The following is a 19033-nucleotide window of genomic DNA, read 5'->3' on the forward strand; positions in this document are numbered from 1 at the left end:
GCTCGGCTCCTTCCGCCCCCGCCGCGCCGTTGCCGGCTCTGCTGGCTGCTCCGCCCCGTCGGGCGGCCAGGGGGCGGGGCGGGCGGCGGAGGGCCGTTGCTGGCCGAGCCGAGGCGGAGGCGCGGAGCTGCGGAGCTGCGGACTCGCCCTGCCGGCCGGGCACGCGCAGCTGGGCGCCGCCTGCCCCCGATGGCCACCCCGGAGGAGAACGGCGGCAGCGGCGTTGGCCGGCCCGGCGCCCGTCGTCGGGGGAGCTCCCCGCCCGGGGCGCCGGAGCTGATGCGCGCCTTCGAGGGCTCGGCGGCGGCGGGCCGGGGGCTGCCCCGCTGGGGCTGGCGCCTGTGCCTGGCGCACCGCTTCGCCGAGCGCAGGAAGCCCTACCAGGCCTCCGACGTCTCGGCCGCCGACGCCGTCAAGCACCTCGGACTGGCGCTCAGGTCAGCGGCCGCCGACGGGGGAGCCCAGCGGGGCGCGGCAGATCCGCCGACCCCGCCGGCCGGGGGGGGGGGGAGCCGCCTTGGGCCGCCCCGTCGGGGAGCCGCGCCCGGGCAAAGGTGAGCGGGAGGCCGCTTCCCGCTGGAGCCCGCCGGGCTCGAGCTCTGGCGCCGTGCCCGGGGCGCGCTCCCGGAGCTGCGAAAGGGAGGCCTCCGGGCTGCAGGCGGCGGGGGCGGAGGAGGCGCGCCCGGGAGGCTTCTCCGGAGCGGGCCCTCCTTCCCCGGGGGGCTCGGGACGTGCGCAGAGGCCCCCCGACCCGGCGGGAGGAAGGCGGCGCGGGGCTCCTCTCCCTTCGCAGCTGACGCTGGAGAGGAGCTGGAGCCGCGAGGGGATCTCCTCCTCCTCCTCCTCCTCCTCCTCCTCTTCTGCTGCCCCGGGTCTAAAGGCGTAACGTGCTGCATTAGACGCGGGAGCCTGATATTGCAGCGGCCAACCTGGTGCCCCCGAGCAGGACCTGGGCGCTGCAGTAACACTCCCCTCCTGCGGCGCCAGCCACTGACACTCAGAAACATGAAAGCCTCTGGGGCTGCCATATAGGGGCTCCAGCGCCCTCGTCTTGGCCAAAAAGGCACCCCAACAGGATGCCCCCAACAGTGCTCTTGACAGCCACCCCCCCCCAAAAAAAGCCTTTGGAAGCCCAGCTGCCCTCTGTGACTAAGCCCGGTCCCCTTTGAAAGCCGCCCAACCGGAGGGAGGACCCTCGTGGCCTCTGCAGGGACTGGATTCCATTGGGTGGGGTTTGTTTAGTTTTACTCCCAGTAGACCCACTGAGGTTAATGGGCCGAACGTAGTGGAATGTCACCCATCCTTTAACTGTGTGCTGGTTCTGGGCCTTCGTCATCATATTTTACACTAATTTTGTTGATTTGTCACCGATGATCCTGCTCTTATCTGTAAGCTGCCTGGAGTCCCTGTCAGCAATGAAGGCAGCACCTAACTAAATAAATTGATGATGATAATAATAAATGTGCAGCCTCACACATGCGCATGTAAAGATAGCAGAGTAAAAAAACAGATTGCACAGCTGGGGTGGCCCCTAGGCAGGTTCTTAAGATGCATCCATGGAGCCTGGCCATGACCTTCCAGGTGTGCCTCTCCCTCCTCAGGTACTTCAGGTGGTGGTACCGGAAGACTCGCGTGGAGAAGAAGCAGCCCTTCATCAACCTCTTCAACTCCCAGCCCCTGCGCCAGATCTATGGTGAGCGGGGCGGGGCTGGCTTCTCCTGTGCCCAAGAGCCGTGCCCAGGGTGAGGGCAGAGCCAGCCGGGGATTTCCTGCAGTGGAAGGCAGGGAGCAGAAGAGGGCCTGGCTGGGCCCCTGCCATGGCTTCCTGGCGAAGGGGAAGGGTCTGCCTCCCGCAGGGCTGGAGCTCACCAGCCTGCCACCCTCGCTTTCCCCACAGGCTGCCCGTTGGGGGGTTTTGGCGGTGGCACCATCACACGAGGCTGGCGGGGGGACTTCTGCCGGTGGCAGCTGAACCCTGGGCTCTACCACTACAAGACGGTCATCGCGGACCAGGTGCGTAGCTGTGTGAGGACTCAGCCTCCTGGTCTGTGCCCCTGGGGTGGGTGTGGCAGAGTTGGCGCGGCTGGCCAAGGCTCTGCGGGTCTTGGGACTCTCTGCCCTCTCGGATCAGCTGCCTTGCCAGCCGGAATCCTGCCTCCCTTTCCAGGCCCTGCGTCCCGGGGAGCACCCATCGTGGGTGACTTGGCCCCCCTGTGCTCAGGCTGCCCCTCACCTCACTTTCCACCCCCCCCATACCAGTTCACCGTCTGCCTGCGCCGGAAGGGCCAGACCGTCTACCAGCAGGTCTTGTCGATAGAGAAGCCCAGCCGCCTGCAAGAATGGAACTGGGGTTTCTGCGGCCACTACGCTTTCTACCACGCGCTCTACCCCCGCGCCTGGGCTGTCTACCAGCTGCCCGGGCAGGACGTGGTGCTCACCTGTCGGCAGGTCTCCCCCATCATCCCTCACGATTACCAGGTGAGCCTCTTCCGTACCTGTGAAGGTACCTCTGCGGGGGTGAGGGTGATGGGTTGCGTTGTTCCGTTGCAGGGAAAGGGAGGTGGGGGCACCTGGGAGCCTTTCAGCTCACTTTGTGGGCCCTTTACTGCATGCTTTTCTCTGGAGAGAAACTCTTTGCACAGCAGTTTTTGGGACCAGCTGGGAAAAGCCAGCAGCCCAGCTGTGTCTGGCCTGATTTAGGTTTGATGAGGCCCTCAGCTCCTGAAGGTAATGGGGCCCTTTGTATGTCCAGCTTTGTCAACAACAAATGGTCGCAGTTTTTTGTGTTGAATATATGCTATATGGCAATTTATGGACCTAACTGGTATCTCAAGCCATTTGCACATGTTGCCCTGCAAGCAGTCCATGCAGAATGTTGGCACCCTGTATATAGAAAGGAGCAAACCAGTGCTGTTTGAGGGAGCAGGCTAGCAGACGGGGCCCATGACTTGCATCCTAGGAGCCTACACAACACAAAACACGGTTGCTGTATGTAAGTTTTATTTTATTTGTTTTTTATCTTATATTTTAGAAATGTACATTGTTTCTTTTCCCTTTAAATTTTTTTGGGGCCCCCAAGAGAGTGGGGCCTTAAGCTATAGCTTGTTGAGCTTACATGTAAATCTGGCCCTGGCTGTGTCCCATCCTGGAAGGCCGGCCAGTCCCAGCTTGTATCTTGAACCAGCACCTCCTGATTAAGTGGCACTGGGTGAATTCTTTAGCACCCTGAGGCTCCCCCCTCCCCCATGGGGGCGTTTGCACCCTGGCTCCTTCTCAGAGCGGGGGCCCATCCTCCGACACCTGAGGGCCAAGAGCAGCTGGCCGGGCTGGGTGAGGGTCCACAAGCAGGCAAGGCTCAGGTGACAGGTGCCTTCAGGTAGGCCGCTTCCCCTGGGAGGTGATGGTGGCCTTGGTGGCTGCTCTGAAAGGGAAGAGGGAAGAGGAGTTATGCTTCCATTCATATTTTTATATGACTATTTATTGAATTTTATAACAAATAATGATACAAATCTCATTCATCGTGTTATATACAATTATTCTCCCTCCCCTCCTCTGGACTCCCCCCTCTGCTGAGTTGTTTCCTACACAAAAATAAAATCCCTTATAATTTCTCTAAAATATCTGTTACTCAAATGAAATTGTGAACGTTTATTCAAATCCTGCCAGTGAATCCAGTCCATTCTGTTGTTTCTGCAAATAAACTGTAAATGGTTCCCAGACTCTTTTGAAGTCCTTTTTGTCCTTCTCTCGTAGTTTGTCTGTTAGCTTAGCCAATTCTGCATAGTTCATCAGTTTTTCTTGCCATTGTTCCTTTGATGGTATTTCTTCCGTCTTCCAGTATTGTGCAATCAAGATTTTTGCCACTGTTGTAAATAATGTCCATTTCTCTTTAGGTAACTCTTGATTTGAGATACATAACAAAAAGGCTTCCATTCAGAGGGTTGAGTAGCTGCCCAAGGCAACAAACACCTTTTTGTGGTTTTGGCACAAGCTGCTGTTCCAAACCAAGAAGGGCATAACAGGTTTTAGTATCTTTATTAAACCTGCATGTGGTAGTTTTAATGAGCACGTGGTCAGAAGATTTGTCACTAATGTAGAGAGAGTAATAATAATAATAATAATAATAATAATAATCTAGAGAGAGTATTGGCAGACTCTCCTCCCGCTCAGTTCACAGGTAACATTGCAGCTCTAACTCTCTGGACTAGCATCATGACATGCCTTAAGCAGAGGAAGTGGCGATAGAAGAATCTTCAGGGACCTGAAATACTGGTTTTCAGGGCTTGCTCACTTCCATGTTGTCCTTTCCAAAAGCGCTGTTGACCAGGGTTGCGGAAAGTTTGGGGGTTTCGCTCCCAAACCAGAACTGCTGGAATAACCTCTCTAGCAAACAGTGTCTCCGCCGCTGAAACATTCATTGTCTTACTGAGACAATGAGGCAGAAACTCCCAGTCCAACATCCTGTGACTCTTTCCTGATAGGTAGGCTGGAGACTTGTTCCTTTGGGTGCCATTTGGGACAGAACCCGGGGCCAGGTCAGGAGAGGGCAGCCCTGTGGAAAACAAGAGGAGCCCGTTGCTCCCACTGGACCGTTTTGAGGCGGTTTCACAATGCAAATTGTTTTACGTAAGAGCAGTTCCAAGCCCAATGCGGAGAGCAGCTGGCCCTAAAGTCCCACAACCTGCATCCTTGCTGGTAATAATAATAATAATAATAATAATAATAATAATAATAACAACAACAACAACAACAACAACAACAACTTGACCAGCACGTGTATGCATACTGGGGTGTGCATTAATCTTTTAGAAACCCAAAACTATGGGGGGGGGACGAAGAACCAATTTTTCCTTCCTTGCCACAAGCTATGAATTCACATGCCAAAAGCCGTGTGTGGCAAGCACAATGCTATCTCTGTAGGATGGCTTGAAACTTACCCATTTCTTTCACTTCAATTTCTTTCAAACTTCCTGGTCTACTGTTATCTTAACATACAAACGTCTCTCTCTTGCTTAGCTGGTTCTCAAGTGTGGCAGGCCCAATGTAAGTATGAATACCAAGCAAACAGCGGAGATCCTTACCTCCAATGCTGCCTAACAATGCTCTCTTCATCAAACAGCTGAGAAGCCTATCTCCATTCCAGAACCACGAATGCAAACTCAACCAAGCATGTTGCTAACAAGTTCTGACTATGTCTCAATAGATCTTCAGGGCAATATTTGTATTTTTAAAAAAGTAAAAACCCAGGACTAGGTTCCAAATATATTATCACCAGTGAGTGGCAAATAAACTAAAATGGCTCTTAAGCTGAAATTAAGATTGATAAAGCAAGTAGAGACTTACTTACCTTTGTATTACACTTTTAGTCAATATTACTGCACATATCAATATTTAATCAATATTACCGTGCATATCAATATGCTTGTGACGGAAAGGGGTCGGTTGTCCCTGTTTCCTGCCCCACACAGCCTCCTTTCTGCCCCCTGACCCCCTTGCTGCCTTTTGTCTCCTCCAGGACACCAGCCTGCCTGTGGGGGCTTTCCTCTGGGACGTGGAGAACCAGAGCGGGGAGGACATGGAGGTCTCCCTCATGTTCACCTTCCAGAACGGCACAGAGTCCAAGGGGGACCGGAGTGGGGGCCACTGGAACGAGCCCTTCTGCCTGGAGAAGGACGGCCGCTGCGTCCGGGGCGTGCTGCTTCACCACTGCCTCCCAGTGAACCCCTACACGCTGGCCATCTCCGCCCGGGAGAAGGTAAGGAGGGGGGGCGCTGTGCAGGGAGGACGGGTGCCAGGAACGTCCGGAGGGAGAGCAGCCCCTCCTGCCATGGTGGGGGAGATCACTTTGCGTTCCAAAGGCAAGGAAGGATTGGACCCTGATTAATAAAATACACACGAGGCTTGGCCAGCAAGACTCTGGGAGGAAGTGCCAATAATAATCTGTCACACCCTGGCCCAGGCCCCTTTTATTAACAAAAGAACTTCTAACGCAGTACTTGTAAGCACCAATCAGCTGTCCTCTGAGCATTCCAAAAAAACCTACCATGTGGGTACAAAGTTAGATCAGAGAAACCCTTTTAACTACAAAAACTGCTTTGAGCATGCATACACGTTTTTAGGCTAACTAAAACAGGGATCAAGGAGGAATGCGTTTCGCAAACCCTGGAGGTCGTAAAGGGCAGTAAACAGGAGAGGAGGGATGGCAAGGAAAGAGAGGCATCTCTAGCATCTCCTTGTGAACTCTCTTCCTGGCCCTTCAGATCTACCTAGACTAACAAAAGCTACATCAAAGCTACCTTCTATCTTCATGGCCCAGGATGCCTGGTGAAGCAACCGGTCTGTGTTTCAGAATGCTGATACGTGCCTGTCAGGCAGAGAAAATGAACAGTAGAGAAGATGGGCAGAGATGCTGAGGCTTGTGGGATTTGATCAGAAATTATTGTCAATGACTCAAACCCAGTCAACACAATGCTTTCATTGCTGACACAATGGCTTGCTTCATTTTTCATAATTCCTCATAGCAATCCCACCTGACCCCCACAGATCACTCCACTCTCAACTCACCTGTCTCACAGGTGGGACTCTGGGCTGCTGCCCTTCTGCCAGCCCCCTCCCTTGGCACCCAGTCTTTGCCACAGGGCTGGGTTTCGATTCCTTCGCTCTCCCCTCTAGGCAGGCATCACCGTGACCCACCTCACCACGTTCAACCCTGCTGGCACTGGGCAGGGAGTGTGGCAGGACCTCCTGGCAGATGGCAAGCTGACGTCCCCACCAGGTGAGCCCCAGGCCCCCCAGGAGGGGGTGGCACAGAGGGGCAGGGAGGGAGCAGGAAGCCAGGCACCCTGACGTGCAAAGAGTGTGCTCTCTCTTTCAGGGAAAAGCCCCCCAACGGAGAAGGGGGAGGCTTGTGCTGCAGCTGTGTGTGCCACCTGCACGGTGCCAGCTTCCGGGCACTCGACGCTGGAGTTTGCCTTGGCCTGGGATATGCCCTGCATTCGGTTTGGCTCCAAAGAGAAGGAGCACCGCAGGTGAGCTCCTGCCACTGTGGCTGGATGATACATTTCTTAAGGTTTGGCTTCACATCTGAGGGATCACCTGAGGCAAGTGTGGGCCTGATTCCAGCCTCCTCTCGGCCAGGCATTGCGCTGCTGCGGGTGGGGCCGGCTACACTGGCAGGCTGTGCCACAGTGTGCTCAGCTGGCACACCCAGCCTCACCCAGACCGGGTGACGAGAACTTGTGGGCACCCGGGGAAGCTGAATGCTGGAAGAAAGTCCTTTGCACAGCGCAGAGTTAAACTGTGGAACTCTCAGCCTCAGGAGGCAGGGATGGCCCCCGACCTGGAGGGCTTTCCAAGAGAGCGGAAGAGATTCATGGCGGAGGATTAGGAATGGGCAATTGGGGGCCGCTGGCCGTGTTGGCGCTGCTCTGCTCCCCACAGTCAGAGGCAGCGATGCTTCTGAATCCCCCCCGGGGAAAGCGTTGCTCTTGCGCTTGGACCCCGGCTTGTGGGTGTCCCATCTGTGGGAAGAAGATGGTGGCCCAGAGGGGCCAAGGGCCTGATCTAGCAGGCACTCTTCTATGTTCTTCTGTCCACATAAGGAGCTGCACCCCCCCTTTGTTCCCAACCTGCTCTGAGGCATTTTCCATTGGGGGGCAACGCAGGCAGGCGGGAGAGCAACCAGCCCCCCCCCCGACCTGCCACCTTGTGTTGGCACTGCTGTTGACTGCTGTTTGCAGGCCTCCTGGTCGGTTGGCACAGTCTTACCCCTAGGAAATGACTGGTTCATCCTGACTCCACTGTCCTGGCTGTGGCCTCCCTTAGCCCCCCGTGACCCACGCACCGCCCCCCCAACCACTGAGCAGGGCTCTGTGCAGGACCCCCCCCCCCAGGAATTGCCCTTGTATCCCTCCCCAAACCAGGGAGATTCCCAGGCCAAGAGGCTGGAGCTGAGCTGTTAGCTCAGGAAATAACTGGATGCAGCTTGTGACCTTGACTCACTTGGTTCTTTTGTGTCCTGTAGCAAATAGTTGCTGCTATTTTTTTGAGTTTAGTCCAGGAATCATTGATTGTAGTTGTTGAGTCTGCATTTCTGTTTGTTTGTTATTTGGTAATATTTTGAGAGTTAATTTTATTGTGCAATGTTATATTCTGAATAGACCGTTGAATATTATTTTCTGTTAGTCGATTGTTTAAAAGTAATATTTATGAGGACTTCCTGGCATTGGGTGGGATTTTTCCTGGGCGTGGGATCTTCCTATTGCTTCCTGTTGCTTCTCCGGCTTGGAAACTGCCTTGGGTGGAGCAATACAGAAAGTGGTAAACAAACTAAAAGTGAAACGGAAAATGGAAAATTGGGGGAGTTGGCCTGAGAGGGTGGGAGAGAAACCCAAGCCATGTGGAGGCCGGGCAGAATGGCTGGATCCGTCCTCTGCCAGGCCTTGCCCAGCCTCCCCATTGTGCCTCTTCCCCTGAGCGGGACTTGAACTGTGTGCCCTTTTCCTGCTCTAGAAGAAGATGAGGGTGGGAGGGGGGTAGAGGAAGACCCCCGTCATTCCCCTGCGAAGCCTGGGCAGCCCTGCCATCCCGTCTGCCACCTCCTGACTGTGCAGAGGGCACCCCCCCAGACTGGCACATGGGCATCTCCCCCCCCCCATTGAAGGCTGGCAGGGAGGTCCGCATCTCTCCCCTCAAGCGGAAGGGGCTTAATCCCAGCCCTGCTGCAGCCCCTGGGATTGGGCCCTTTGGGAGGTGGGAAGCCAGCACAAAGGCCTCTCGCCCAGAACCCCCCCCCCTGCTCCCTGGGAGCAGCCTGACGCGGGCAAGGAGCGGGCAGAGGGCCCCTGCCTGCTGTTTCTGGCGAGTGCCGAGTCTGGTGTCCTAATGTACCTTCCTCTTCCTCCTCTTCCTCTGCAGGAGGTACACGCGCTTCTTTGGCAGCAGGGGAGATGCCTGCCCGGCTCTCTCTCACTACACCCTCTCGTGCTACCAGGCATGGGAGGAGAAGATTGAGGCCTGGCAGCGCCCCATCCTGGAGAACAGGTACAGCCCTCCCTCTGCTGGCAGACACAGGCCGGGAGCAGATCCTGGCCTCCAGGAAGGGCCTGGGGGGGGCTCCCCCCACCTGAGGGGGCTCTCCTGGCCAGGCTGCGCAGGGACCCACACTAGGCCAGAGGGCCCAGGCCAGGGCAGGCGAGTGCATGGGGATCCGTGATGTGAGCTGCCCCCATGGGACAGTCCTGCCCCTCCCGGAGCATGGGGTGGCCCTCTGCCCCCCCCCCCCAAGCTCCCTTTCATTCCCTAATAGGGCAAGACCCTCCGATATATCTGCTAGGCACCAAATGGCCCCTTAAACCCAGCAGAACAGCTGTTTGCCCAGCAGGTGCCTGAACTACCGTATTTTTCGCTCTATAGGACGCACATTTTCCGCTCCAAAAATCAAGGGGAAATGTGTGTGCGTTCTATGGGGCGAATGCAGGCTCCTTGGCTTCAGCGATAGCAACGCAAAGCCTCCGGAACGCTCCGGAGGTTTCGCATTGCTTTTGCTGAAGCCCCTGGACCGCAGCAGGAACTCCTTAGTCCATAGCGGGAGTTCCCTCTGTGCTCCGAAGGCTTGCGGATAGCCGCCTGAAGCCTGGAGAGCGAGAGCGGTCGGTGCACACCAATCCCTCTTGCTCTCCAGGCTTCGCTGGGGCTCGTTGGATTTTTCGCTGGAAGGGGCTCCGTTTCTCCTCCCACTTCGCTGAAGGGGCGCTGCACAGAGAGGGAGAGAATTGTTTTTTCCTGTTCTCCCCCTCCTATGGTCCAGTGCGTCCTATAGAGCGAAAAATCCAGTAAATGACCCTCCAAGTCGCTTCCAATTCTCCAATTCTATGGTCTCAGCTCCGTTGCTTGGCCACCGCTTGCTCATAAAATTATTCGTTTGTCCCAGTTTGCAAGAGGGAGAAACACGCACAGTGGGAATGGCGTGAACTATGGACTAAGGCGGAGGTTTTTAAACTGTGGTTGCCAACCTGGTGCCCAGAAATCTCTAGGTAGTTGCAATTGGACCCATGCCAGTAGCCAGGATGTCTGGCCCCTGGCTAATTTCTAGCCCTGCTCCCAGGTGGGGGCTTGGGGATCCCTGCGCCTCCTTCCTTGAGACAGAATCCCAGAATTGCGGAGTAGGAGGGGGGTCCCAGGGATCATCTCCCCCCCCCCAGCACCTGGCAGGTGGTCGTCTGGGCTCTGATAAAGGAGGGTCGTCCCCCTCCTGTGGTTTTGAGGGAGGGTGTGGCGGTGGCCGGCTGGTTCTTCCTTGGGGGGGCCCATGTACAAGTGCCTTTCTTTCCGCCCCCCATTGCAGCGACCTGCCCCCCTGGTACAAGTCCGCCATCTTCAATGAGCTGTATTTCCTGGCAGACGGAGGGACCCTGTGGGTAGAGCTTGAGCCGGAAGACCCCGCGGCCGCCCTGGGGGCCTCCCTGGGCCTCTCCCAGCACCTTGCCGTCCTGAAGGAGTACGGGAGGTTTGCATACCTGGAAGGTAAGGGGCAGGACTCTGCCCTCTGCCATGGCTTCTGCCCTGTGGCACGTGGCGGGAGGGGGGAGGGAAGGGCACCAGGGGCTTTGCCACCCCCAGCCTTGGGTCAGACTGAGGCACCACAAATTTAAAGCAATGTTCACCTTGGGAACTGTAGTTGCCCTTCCCAGCACCCGTAAACTACAGTTCCCAGGATTATGGAAGGGGGGAGTTCTTTGGACGTATGGTGTGTGCATTCTTGGGGCTGGGAGTTCCGCCGGTGCCCACCTTCCCTCTGCTGCTTCCAGGCCAGGAGTACCTCATGTACAACACCTACGACGTCCATTTCTACGCCTCCTTTGCCCTCGCCATGCTGTGGCCCAAACTGGAGCTGAGTCTGCAGTACGACATGGGTGGGTGAGCCTCCACCCTCCCTCTGCCTGCCTGCCCACCCCTCCCAGTCGTCTCTCCCCCCCCCCAACGCCCCACGGGAGGGCCTCTGCTGGAGTCGGGTCCCGGGGGTGAACGGGGGGGGGGGGGCAGGAGCAGGGCATCGCTTCTCCCTGGCTTTTTGTGGGGAGGCCAAGGCCCCTTGAGCCAAAGGGGGGAGGGCAAGAGAGAGCGAGACCCCTCAACCCTGGACCCCCCCTCTCTCTCCCGCAGCGGCTGCCATCCTGAGCGAGGACACCCGGCCGCGCATGTACCTGATGAGCGGGCAGACGGCGCAAGTGAAGCTGCGCAACGTGGTTCCCCACGACATCGGGGAGCCTGGTGAGGCCGCGCATCCAGAGCCGCCTGGCGCTCGCTGGGCAAAGGGCAGCCCCCCACCTTGGCAAAAGAGGCTCAGGCTGATCTCACCGCAGGCACAGCGATGACCCCCGGCCCCCGCTTGCCAGATCCGAGAACCCCCCTTCCAGCTGGGGGCGCATCTCATTAATTTCCTGTATTGCATTTCTATCCCACCTTTTTCTCCCAGGAGCTCAAAAGGGTGCCAGCGATACTCCCTGCACACATTTAGTCTCCACTACACCCCTGCGAAGGGACGCGGGTGGCGCTGTGGGTTAAACCACAGAGCCTAGGACTTGCCGATCAGAAGGTCGGTGGTTCGAATCCCCGCAATGGGGTGAGCGCCCGTTGCTCTGTCCCTGCTCCTGCCAACCTAGCAGCTCAAAAGCACCCCCGGGTGCAAGTAGATCAATAGGTACCGCTCCGGCAGGAAGGTAAACGGCGTTTCCGTGCGCTGCTCTGGTTCGCCAGAAGCGGCTTCGTCCTGCTGGCCACATGACCCGGAAGCTGGACGCCGGCTCCTTCGGCCAGTAAAGCGAGATGAGCGCCGCAACCCCAGAGTCGGTCACGACTGGACCTAATGGTCAGGGGTCCCTTTACCTTACACCCCTGCGAGGGAGGCTAGGCTGAGAGGCAGCAATTGACCCCCAAGACACCCAGTGAGCTTAGTGGCCCCATTGGGTTTTTTTTAAAAAAATAGTTTTTATTAAAGAAGTTCTTGTGTTACAAAACAAACAAACAAGGAAAGGTACACAGAGCGTCTTCCCCATCGGTTCCAAGAGCCTTGTTTCCACTTCATTTACATTTATTCTGAGACTCTCCTGTCATAGCCCAGTGGGGATTGGAACCCGGGTCTCCCTCCCAGGTCCCAGTAGCCCAACGCTTGACCCGCTGCCCCTCCCTGGCTCTCCAGTTGAGGCCCCACGTCAGGCAGGATGAGGCCTGAGAGTCTCCCTAAGCCGCTGCTGCTGCTTGGCATTCACCACCAGCTCAGTTGCCCCCCAGTGCCCCCTCTGATCTCGGGTGAAAGGGGGTCCTTTCTGTGCATTTTTGCCCTCTCTCCGTGGGGCTGCCTCTGCCTGCAGAGGGGCCTGAGACACACTTGGAGGGGGTCCTCCTCAGGGTGGATTTGATTTAAATCGATTTCAATCACAATTTCGATCACTAGTCAGTAAGACTTGGTTTCAATCACTTTTTACAGAAAGACTCCTTCTTGCTGGTACAATCTTAATATTTACAACCAGATGAAGAATAATAATAAATTGGAATAATAAATTTTCAGAGTAGTTTTTACAGTTATATCAAAAATTACTGATGTGGTTATACTATTAGAAATACATAGTAGGAGAATTATGAAATTACGGTGAGGTTTAATAAGTTAATTGTTTAGATTTGGACAGCTTTTCTGCTGTACTTTATTGGAGAAAAACAATAATTTCCTTAATAACAATTTAAACAATTTGTTTAACTAAAACAATAACATTATAGCATATGTATCCATGTTTGTTAACTGATGTGGTTAAACGATTCTTTTTTAAAAAGCAACTTGAACTGAGTTTTAGCACGCATAAAAAAACTTAAATCCTTATTTCCTGATGAATAGCCTTTGGACTATAATGTAACTTGAACAGAAAACCTTTGGAAAGATTTTCCTTCTGAAAGCATTTTATTTTAAAAATCAGATTTAAATAAAAAAAACACCTTTTTTTCTTTTTTTTAAAAAAGACACGATTGATTTTTATCCACCCTGGTCCTCCTCCTTTGCTTCTCCCACCTGTCTCCCTTGTCAGCCCTCTTTCTGCTTGACTGTTCTCAGGTGCGTGCCCGGATCGTGCCCTGGGTGCAGACTCTCGAGGGTGTAGGGCTGGGGCAGCGGGCAGGGGCACCCCCTGGGCCTCACTCTCCCCCCTCCTCTCCCCCCCAGATGACGAGCCCTGGCAGCACCTCAACGCCTACCTGATCCACGACACGGCCGCCTGGAAGGACCTGAACCTGAAGTTTGTGCTGCAGGTGTATCGCGACTACTACCTCACGAAGGACTCTGCCTACCTGCGGGACATGTGGCCCGTCTGCCAGGTAAGGCCAGGAGGCGGGCTGGGGGGCGGTGGCAAGGCTGGGGCAGGCCATGGCAGGGGGCAGGCCCCAAACGCCCCCACCTCCTCCCTTCCACTCCCTGCAGGCCGTGATGGAGTCCGAGCTGAAGTTTGACAAGGACGGCGACGGCCTCATTGAGAACTCTGGCTTCGCCGACCAGACCTACGACGCCTGGGTGGTGACAGGCGCCAGGTGAGCAGGCAGGAGGGGGGTGGGCTGGATGACCCTCGGGGGGCCCTTTCCAACCGGGATTCTTTGAGGAGGGCTGCCCTGGCCAAGTGCTGGGCTGGGCTCAACACCCCCAGGTGGTTGCAGCGGCAGAGTGGTCAGTTTGGGGGCAGGCCCAGGCAGGCTTCTGGCGGGGAGGGTCTGCGCTTTGAAAGGGGAGGGGCTCCCTTTGCCAAAATGGCTGCCAAGGCTGAGAGGGCAAAACAAGAACAACAAACCTGGTTACGTGAAACACACTCAATAAACACACAAGACGTAACCGGCTGTACTTTTGAATAAATAAGGTATATTATTCATTGTATCAAACTGTAGATTCCAACAGAAGTCTCATAAAGTTCAATGAAAAAAGCAGAAGACCCAGTGGATCAGTTCATTCTCTAGTCAGTTCATGCATAAGGTCCACACATACATAAGTTTCTGTTCCACCTGCCTGTTCACAGAGTCCAATACAGTGGTACCTCGGGTTAAGTACAGAGGTACCTCGGGTTAAGTACAGTGGTACCTCGGGTTAAGTACTTAATTTGTTCCAGAGGTCCGTTCTTAACCTGAAACTGTTCTTAACCTGAAGCACCACTTTAGCTAATGGGGCCTCCTGCTGCCGCTGTGCCACAGCTGCATGATTTCTGTTCTCATCCTGAAGCAAAGTTCTTAACCCGAGGTACTATTTCTGAGTTAGCAGAGTCTGTAACCTGAAGCGCCTGTAACCTGAGGTCCCACTGTAATCCACATGAAGGGTTGTTACAGTTCCTTTCACAGAGTCTTATGCAGGAACTGACTAGAGAGCCCCCTCCTCAGTTTTTAAAAATATCTTTATTCATTTTCAAAAAATCTGCAAGATGCAGTGTCATTACACAGGATCTGATGACAGCATGCAGAATCCATATGCAATTAGAGGTCGCGGTTGAACAAGTATAGACATGGAATGAAGCCCAAGTAAATAAATACACCAGAGGCATGTTGGGCGCCTGGAAGGCAGCAACTGGAACGGATTGGGGCACAGATTTGATGTTTAAACAAGGCAGGAATGCAAAACACGGGCCTTGCCATACCAAGGGGAAGGACGGCAGTATTCAAATAACCCTGCGAGTCAGTGGCCCTTTTGGTTTGTGGGCCAAGGAGGGGTCCTCAGCCCTGTTCCTCCTTGCTTACAAATGAAATAAAGGCAAAGCAGACAGCTACAAACCCCCCCCTTTTTCTTTCTTTGGCCCCAGAGGACTCTCGGCTTGGTCTTTAGCTTTTCCAGCCATGCAATATCCCACATTTCATGTGTCAAGTAGCAAAACTGGCCCCATCTCTTTTTAAAAAAATAATTTTTATTAAAGCTTTACATTTTTTTTAACATCAAAATATAATATATAACAAAAATACCATTCCCCAATTCTCTCCCCCCCCCCCATGACTTCCCTCCACTTCCTCTTCTGGTTTTTTGGCATATGAACTCCTCCTGCTTTTTTTGTTATTTCTTAGTTTTTAAGATTTTAAAATTTATTATTATTCTTTTCTTATCATTTTGGCATCCTCATTCTATTTCCGTCATTTATTTTGTTAATTGCAAGTGTTTAATCCGCCCCTGCAAGTGAGTCCATTTCTTTGCATTGATTCTGTAAATGTGACCTGAATGGCTCCCAGTCTTTCTTGAAATCTCTATTGCCTTGTCTGGAAGTCTTTCCGTTCACTTTGCCATTTCAGCGTCTTCCACCCATTTTCCTTGCCATTCTTCTTTTACACTTTTCCATCTTTGTGTTAGCAATATCCTAGCTGCAGTTGCAGCATACATGACAAGTTTTGTTTTTCTCTTTTGGCAAATCTTGACCAGACTGGGCCCATCTCAAACGAGAGTCTTTTAGGAGCAGGCAGGCTGAGTTGCGCCCAGAGTGGGGGGTGGCCCCTACCCACAAATCAATAGTCAATAGTAACAAAAACTAATCCATTCAAAAGTATGTATTCTGACAAGGATTACAAACTCTAACAGAGATTACAAACTCAAACTCATAAAAATATGTATAACACCATAATTCATTACAGAATTAAAGATAAGAGTTTATAAGTAGAGATAAGTCCAGATTCCAGATTCGTCGTGGTAGCTTTTCTGTGCTCAAGATAGACGTTGATCTACCCACACGTAGTTGGTATCCTTGAGAAACGTAGAAAATAACAGGTTATATTTATCCCAAAGTCTTCAAACTTACACGACCCTTTAAAAATTAGCTGATGAAGACGAATACATCGAAACAGGGCCTTGTCCTGGTTTCTAATCCATAATTGACTTCTGACTTCTGCTCAATGATTGAAACCAAGACCTCCACCCTAGCAGGTGCTGTTAAGTTGTGTTAATTAAGCTGTTGGCTATAGTATATAAAGAGCAGCACCTGGCTCTCTCAGTACCCTGGTGGTTGGGTTGATGGATGGGTCATGCTTATTGATATATTATAATTAATATAAAAGGAGTTTTTGTTATTAAAACCTAGCAAAAGTTATTTTGCGTTCCTTGTAATGTGTGGTCTCCCCAGCACGCTTTCTGCAGCGCAACTAATCTGCCAATAGCCAACAGCGCCCCCCTCTGGCTAGACACAGCAAGAGGCCAGAGCAGTGAATCCCTCTCAGCTGCAGCCCACCGAGCCCCAGAGCTGCTCTGCCCTCCAGCCCCCCTTCTGGTGGTGGCCCCAGCATGGGCCCCGGTTTCCCAGCCAGGTGCCCGTGTGCCAGGGCCAGCTCCCGCCAACCTCCTCCTCCTTTGCCTTGGCAGCTCCTACTGCGGAAGCCTGTGGCTGGCGGCTCTCAGCATGATGTGCCAGATGGCGCAGCTCCTGGGCGAGGAGGATGCCCGGCAGACGTACTCTGCCATCCTGGCGAAGGGCACAGTGGCCTTCGAGACGCTGCTCTGGAACGGTGCGTGGGGGCAAAGGCGGCTGCCTGCCTGCCTTCTCCGGGGGTGGGGGTGGGGACTCTGGGATGTCTGCAGGCGTCTCTCTCCCGCCCGGGATCACCCTCCCTCCGTCCTCTCTCCCCCAGGGAAGTACTATAACTACGACAGCAGCAACAGCACCTCCTCGGACAGCATCATGTCTGACCAGCTGGCTGGGCAGTGGTTCCTCCGCGCTTGCGGCCTGGGAGAAGGCAAGTCTGAGGTGAGGAGGGCAAGGAGGGTCCCCAGAGGGGGAGGGGGCTCGTCCGCAGTCGTGAGGGTTCCACCAGGACGCTGGGAGTCATCCTTGGTCAGCTTCCATGGCAGTGGAGGGTCAGCCTGTGGAGGGACTCCCCTCCTTTTCCCAGGGGTTGGTGGGGGGTCAGGCACCCCTCCTGGAGGCTCACATCAGATCACTTTCAAAAGACACCCGAAAGCAGCCCTGTGCAGGGAAAGTGCCTGCTGAATCTCCAGAGGCAGAGAGTTCCATAGGACTTGGTTGAGGACCCTAAAGCATGGGTAGGCAAAGTAAGGCCCAGGGGCCAGATCCAGCCCAATCACCTTCTCAGTCCGGTCTGCAGAAGATCTGGGAATCAGCATGTTTTTACATGAGTTGAATGTGTTCTTTTACTTAAAATGCATCTCTGGGTTATTTGTGGGGCATGGGAATTGGTTCATATTTTTTTCCAAGATATAGTCTGGCCTCCCACAAGGCCTGAGGGACAGTGGACCGGCCCAGTGCTGAAAGCGTTTGCACTAAAGGCTGCTGGATACTGCCATCAGCTGAGTCAACTGACCAGTGATGCTACAGGAGATGATCTCTGTGGCTGAGCTGGGACAGAAGCGCTCAGGGACCCTGGACCTCCCTTGTTCAGGGCTAGTGGTTTTAATACCTTGTTGGGGCAACCCAGTCAGATGGACAGCATATGAATAATAACTCTAATTATTAATATTATTTACCGTTTTTTCACGTCTATAAGATGCCACCCCTATTTTTGGGGACTCAGTTTTAAGAAAGTGAGGGGAGATGCCCCCAAGTTGTTGAGCTTCTGCCCCCTTGCCGCTGCGGGTGGGAAACACTCCCTAGATCATTTTCCGCCTGCAGCAGCACGACCCCAGTTTTTTGACATGATTTTGAGCCAAAAGCCTCATCTAACACACAGAAAAATACAGTATTAAGATTTGTATGCCGCCCTTCATCTGAAGATATCGGTTCGGTTCGCAGCATAAAAAGACAGTCAAAAGACAAAATGCAGAATAGAAGCAAAGCGAGGGGCCAGGGTCCCCTGGGTGTCAGGAGGCCAGAGTCCTGCCCACCCTCCCTCTGCCCCTCCCGCACTGCCGGGCGGGCTGGACTAGATGGCCCTTGGGGGTCCCCCGCTGCTCTCCCTCCCTGCAGGTCTTCCCCCAGAGCCACGTGCTGAGCGCCCTGAAGACCATCTTTGAGCGGAACGTCATGGGCTTCTCCCAGGGGACGATGGGCGCCGTCAACGGCATGCGTCCCAGCGGGGTCCCTGACCGCTCCAGCGTCCAGTCGGACGAGGTTTGGGTTGGCGTGGTGTATGCCCTGGCCGCCACCATGATCCAGGAGGTGAGCGGGGGGTGGGCACTGGGATGGGCGGGCAAGAGCGGCAGGCTGGGCTGGCTCTCACCCCCCTCTCCTCCTCCTCCAGGGGCTGGTCCAGGAGGGCTTCCGCACGGCCGAGGGCTGCTACCGGACGGTGTGGGAGAGGCTGGGCATGGCCTTCCAGACGCCCGAGGCCTATTGCCAGAGGAGGGTCTATCGCTCGCTGGCCTACATGCGCCCCCTCAGCATCTGGAGCATGCAGCTGGCCCTGGAGCGCAGGGGGGCAGGGGAGGCCCGGGCGCCCCCCGCTTCCTCAAAGGCCTCTGACCCCCCATTGCCGTGAGCCCATGAAGCGGCTCCCTTACTCCCTCCCACTGCAGGCGTGGGGGTCCCACAACTGGCCAGCCAGGAAGGAGGGGTCTGTGGGTGGGGCTGCTGCCACCTCCCTGTTGGGCAAGGCCCCCCTAGTGTCCTTAAGCATGTGGGGGGCCCTGCATGGCTGAGCCTCTCCCCGACGGGGGGGGGGGGTCTTGTTGCTGCACAGTGTGTATGAAGGATCTTTCTCTGCCCCCCTTTCTGACTGCCCTTTCCTCTTGGGGTCAGTGGCAGGTGTCCCTGCCCGCCCCCGTCCCCCCAGTTCACAAGAGGAGCGGTGCTCCCTTTTCAAGGGGGTGGAGGAGGAAGGGGCCCTTCACCCCCTGCTCCCCCCCCTTTTCTCTCCTACGATTGATTTGCACACAATCAAGCTCTGTACAATCTGGGGGCTGCCCCAGAGTTATTTTTAGATGCAGAATGATTTTAATTTAAAATAAACAGTTGTTGGCATGGGGGGGCTCTCTGTGTATTTTTGTGGGTGTATGTCTGTTGCTCCAGGTGTGCTTTTAGGGGGTGGGGCTGACCCCCTTTTCCCCTGGCCATTCCTTACCTGGCCTGTTGGGTCTGTGGCCCAGCAT

General features: G+C 54.7%; 1 protein-coding gene across 1 annotated transcript; it reads left to right on the top strand.

Moving 5' to 3' along the window:
• Nucleotides 1-101: 101 nt before the first annotated feature.
• GBA2 (glucosylceramidase beta 2) lies at nt 102-18905 on the top strand. The gene is made up of 17 exons (XM_083702664.1): nt 102-437; nt 1602-1693; nt 1898-2013; nt 2260-2478; nt 5516-5755; nt 6673-6775; nt 6875-7028; nt 8917-9042; nt 10346-10524; nt 10809-10913; nt 11164-11271; nt 13211-13362; nt 13466-13572; nt 16355-16497; nt 16621-16736; nt 17913-18104; nt 18187-18905. The coding sequence occupies exons 1-17, from the start codon at nt 190-192 to the stop codon at nt 18421-18423; spliced, it is 2637 nt and encodes an 878-aa protein (XP_083558790.1). The 5' UTR covers nt 102-189; the 3' UTR covers nt 18424-18905.
• The last annotated feature ends 128 nt before the right edge of the window (nt 18906-19033 follow it).

The sequence above is a fragment of the Podarcis gaigeae genome, assembly GCF_964106915.1.
Source record: "Podarcis gaigeae genome assembly, chromosome: 11".
NCBI lineage: Eukaryota > Metazoa > Chordata > Lepidosauria > Squamata > Lacertidae > Podarcis > Podarcis gaigeae.

What these genes read in the sequence shown, in the direction of transcription:
- GBA2 (XM_083702664.1), top strand. Translation starts at nt 190, where the DNA reads ATGGCCACCCCGGAGGAGAACGGCGGCAGCGGCGTTGGCCGGCCCGGC. An exon ending in GCCCCTGCGCCAGATCTATG is followed by an intron (nt 1,694 to 1,897) that starts GTGAGCGGGGCG and finishes CTTTCCCCACAG; the next exon opens with GCTGCCCGTTGGGGGGTTTT. An exon ending in CCATCTCCGCCCGGGAGAAG is followed by an intron (nt 5,756 to 6,672) that starts GTAAGGAGGGGG and finishes TCTCCCCTCTAG; the next exon opens with GCAGGCATCACCGTGACCCA.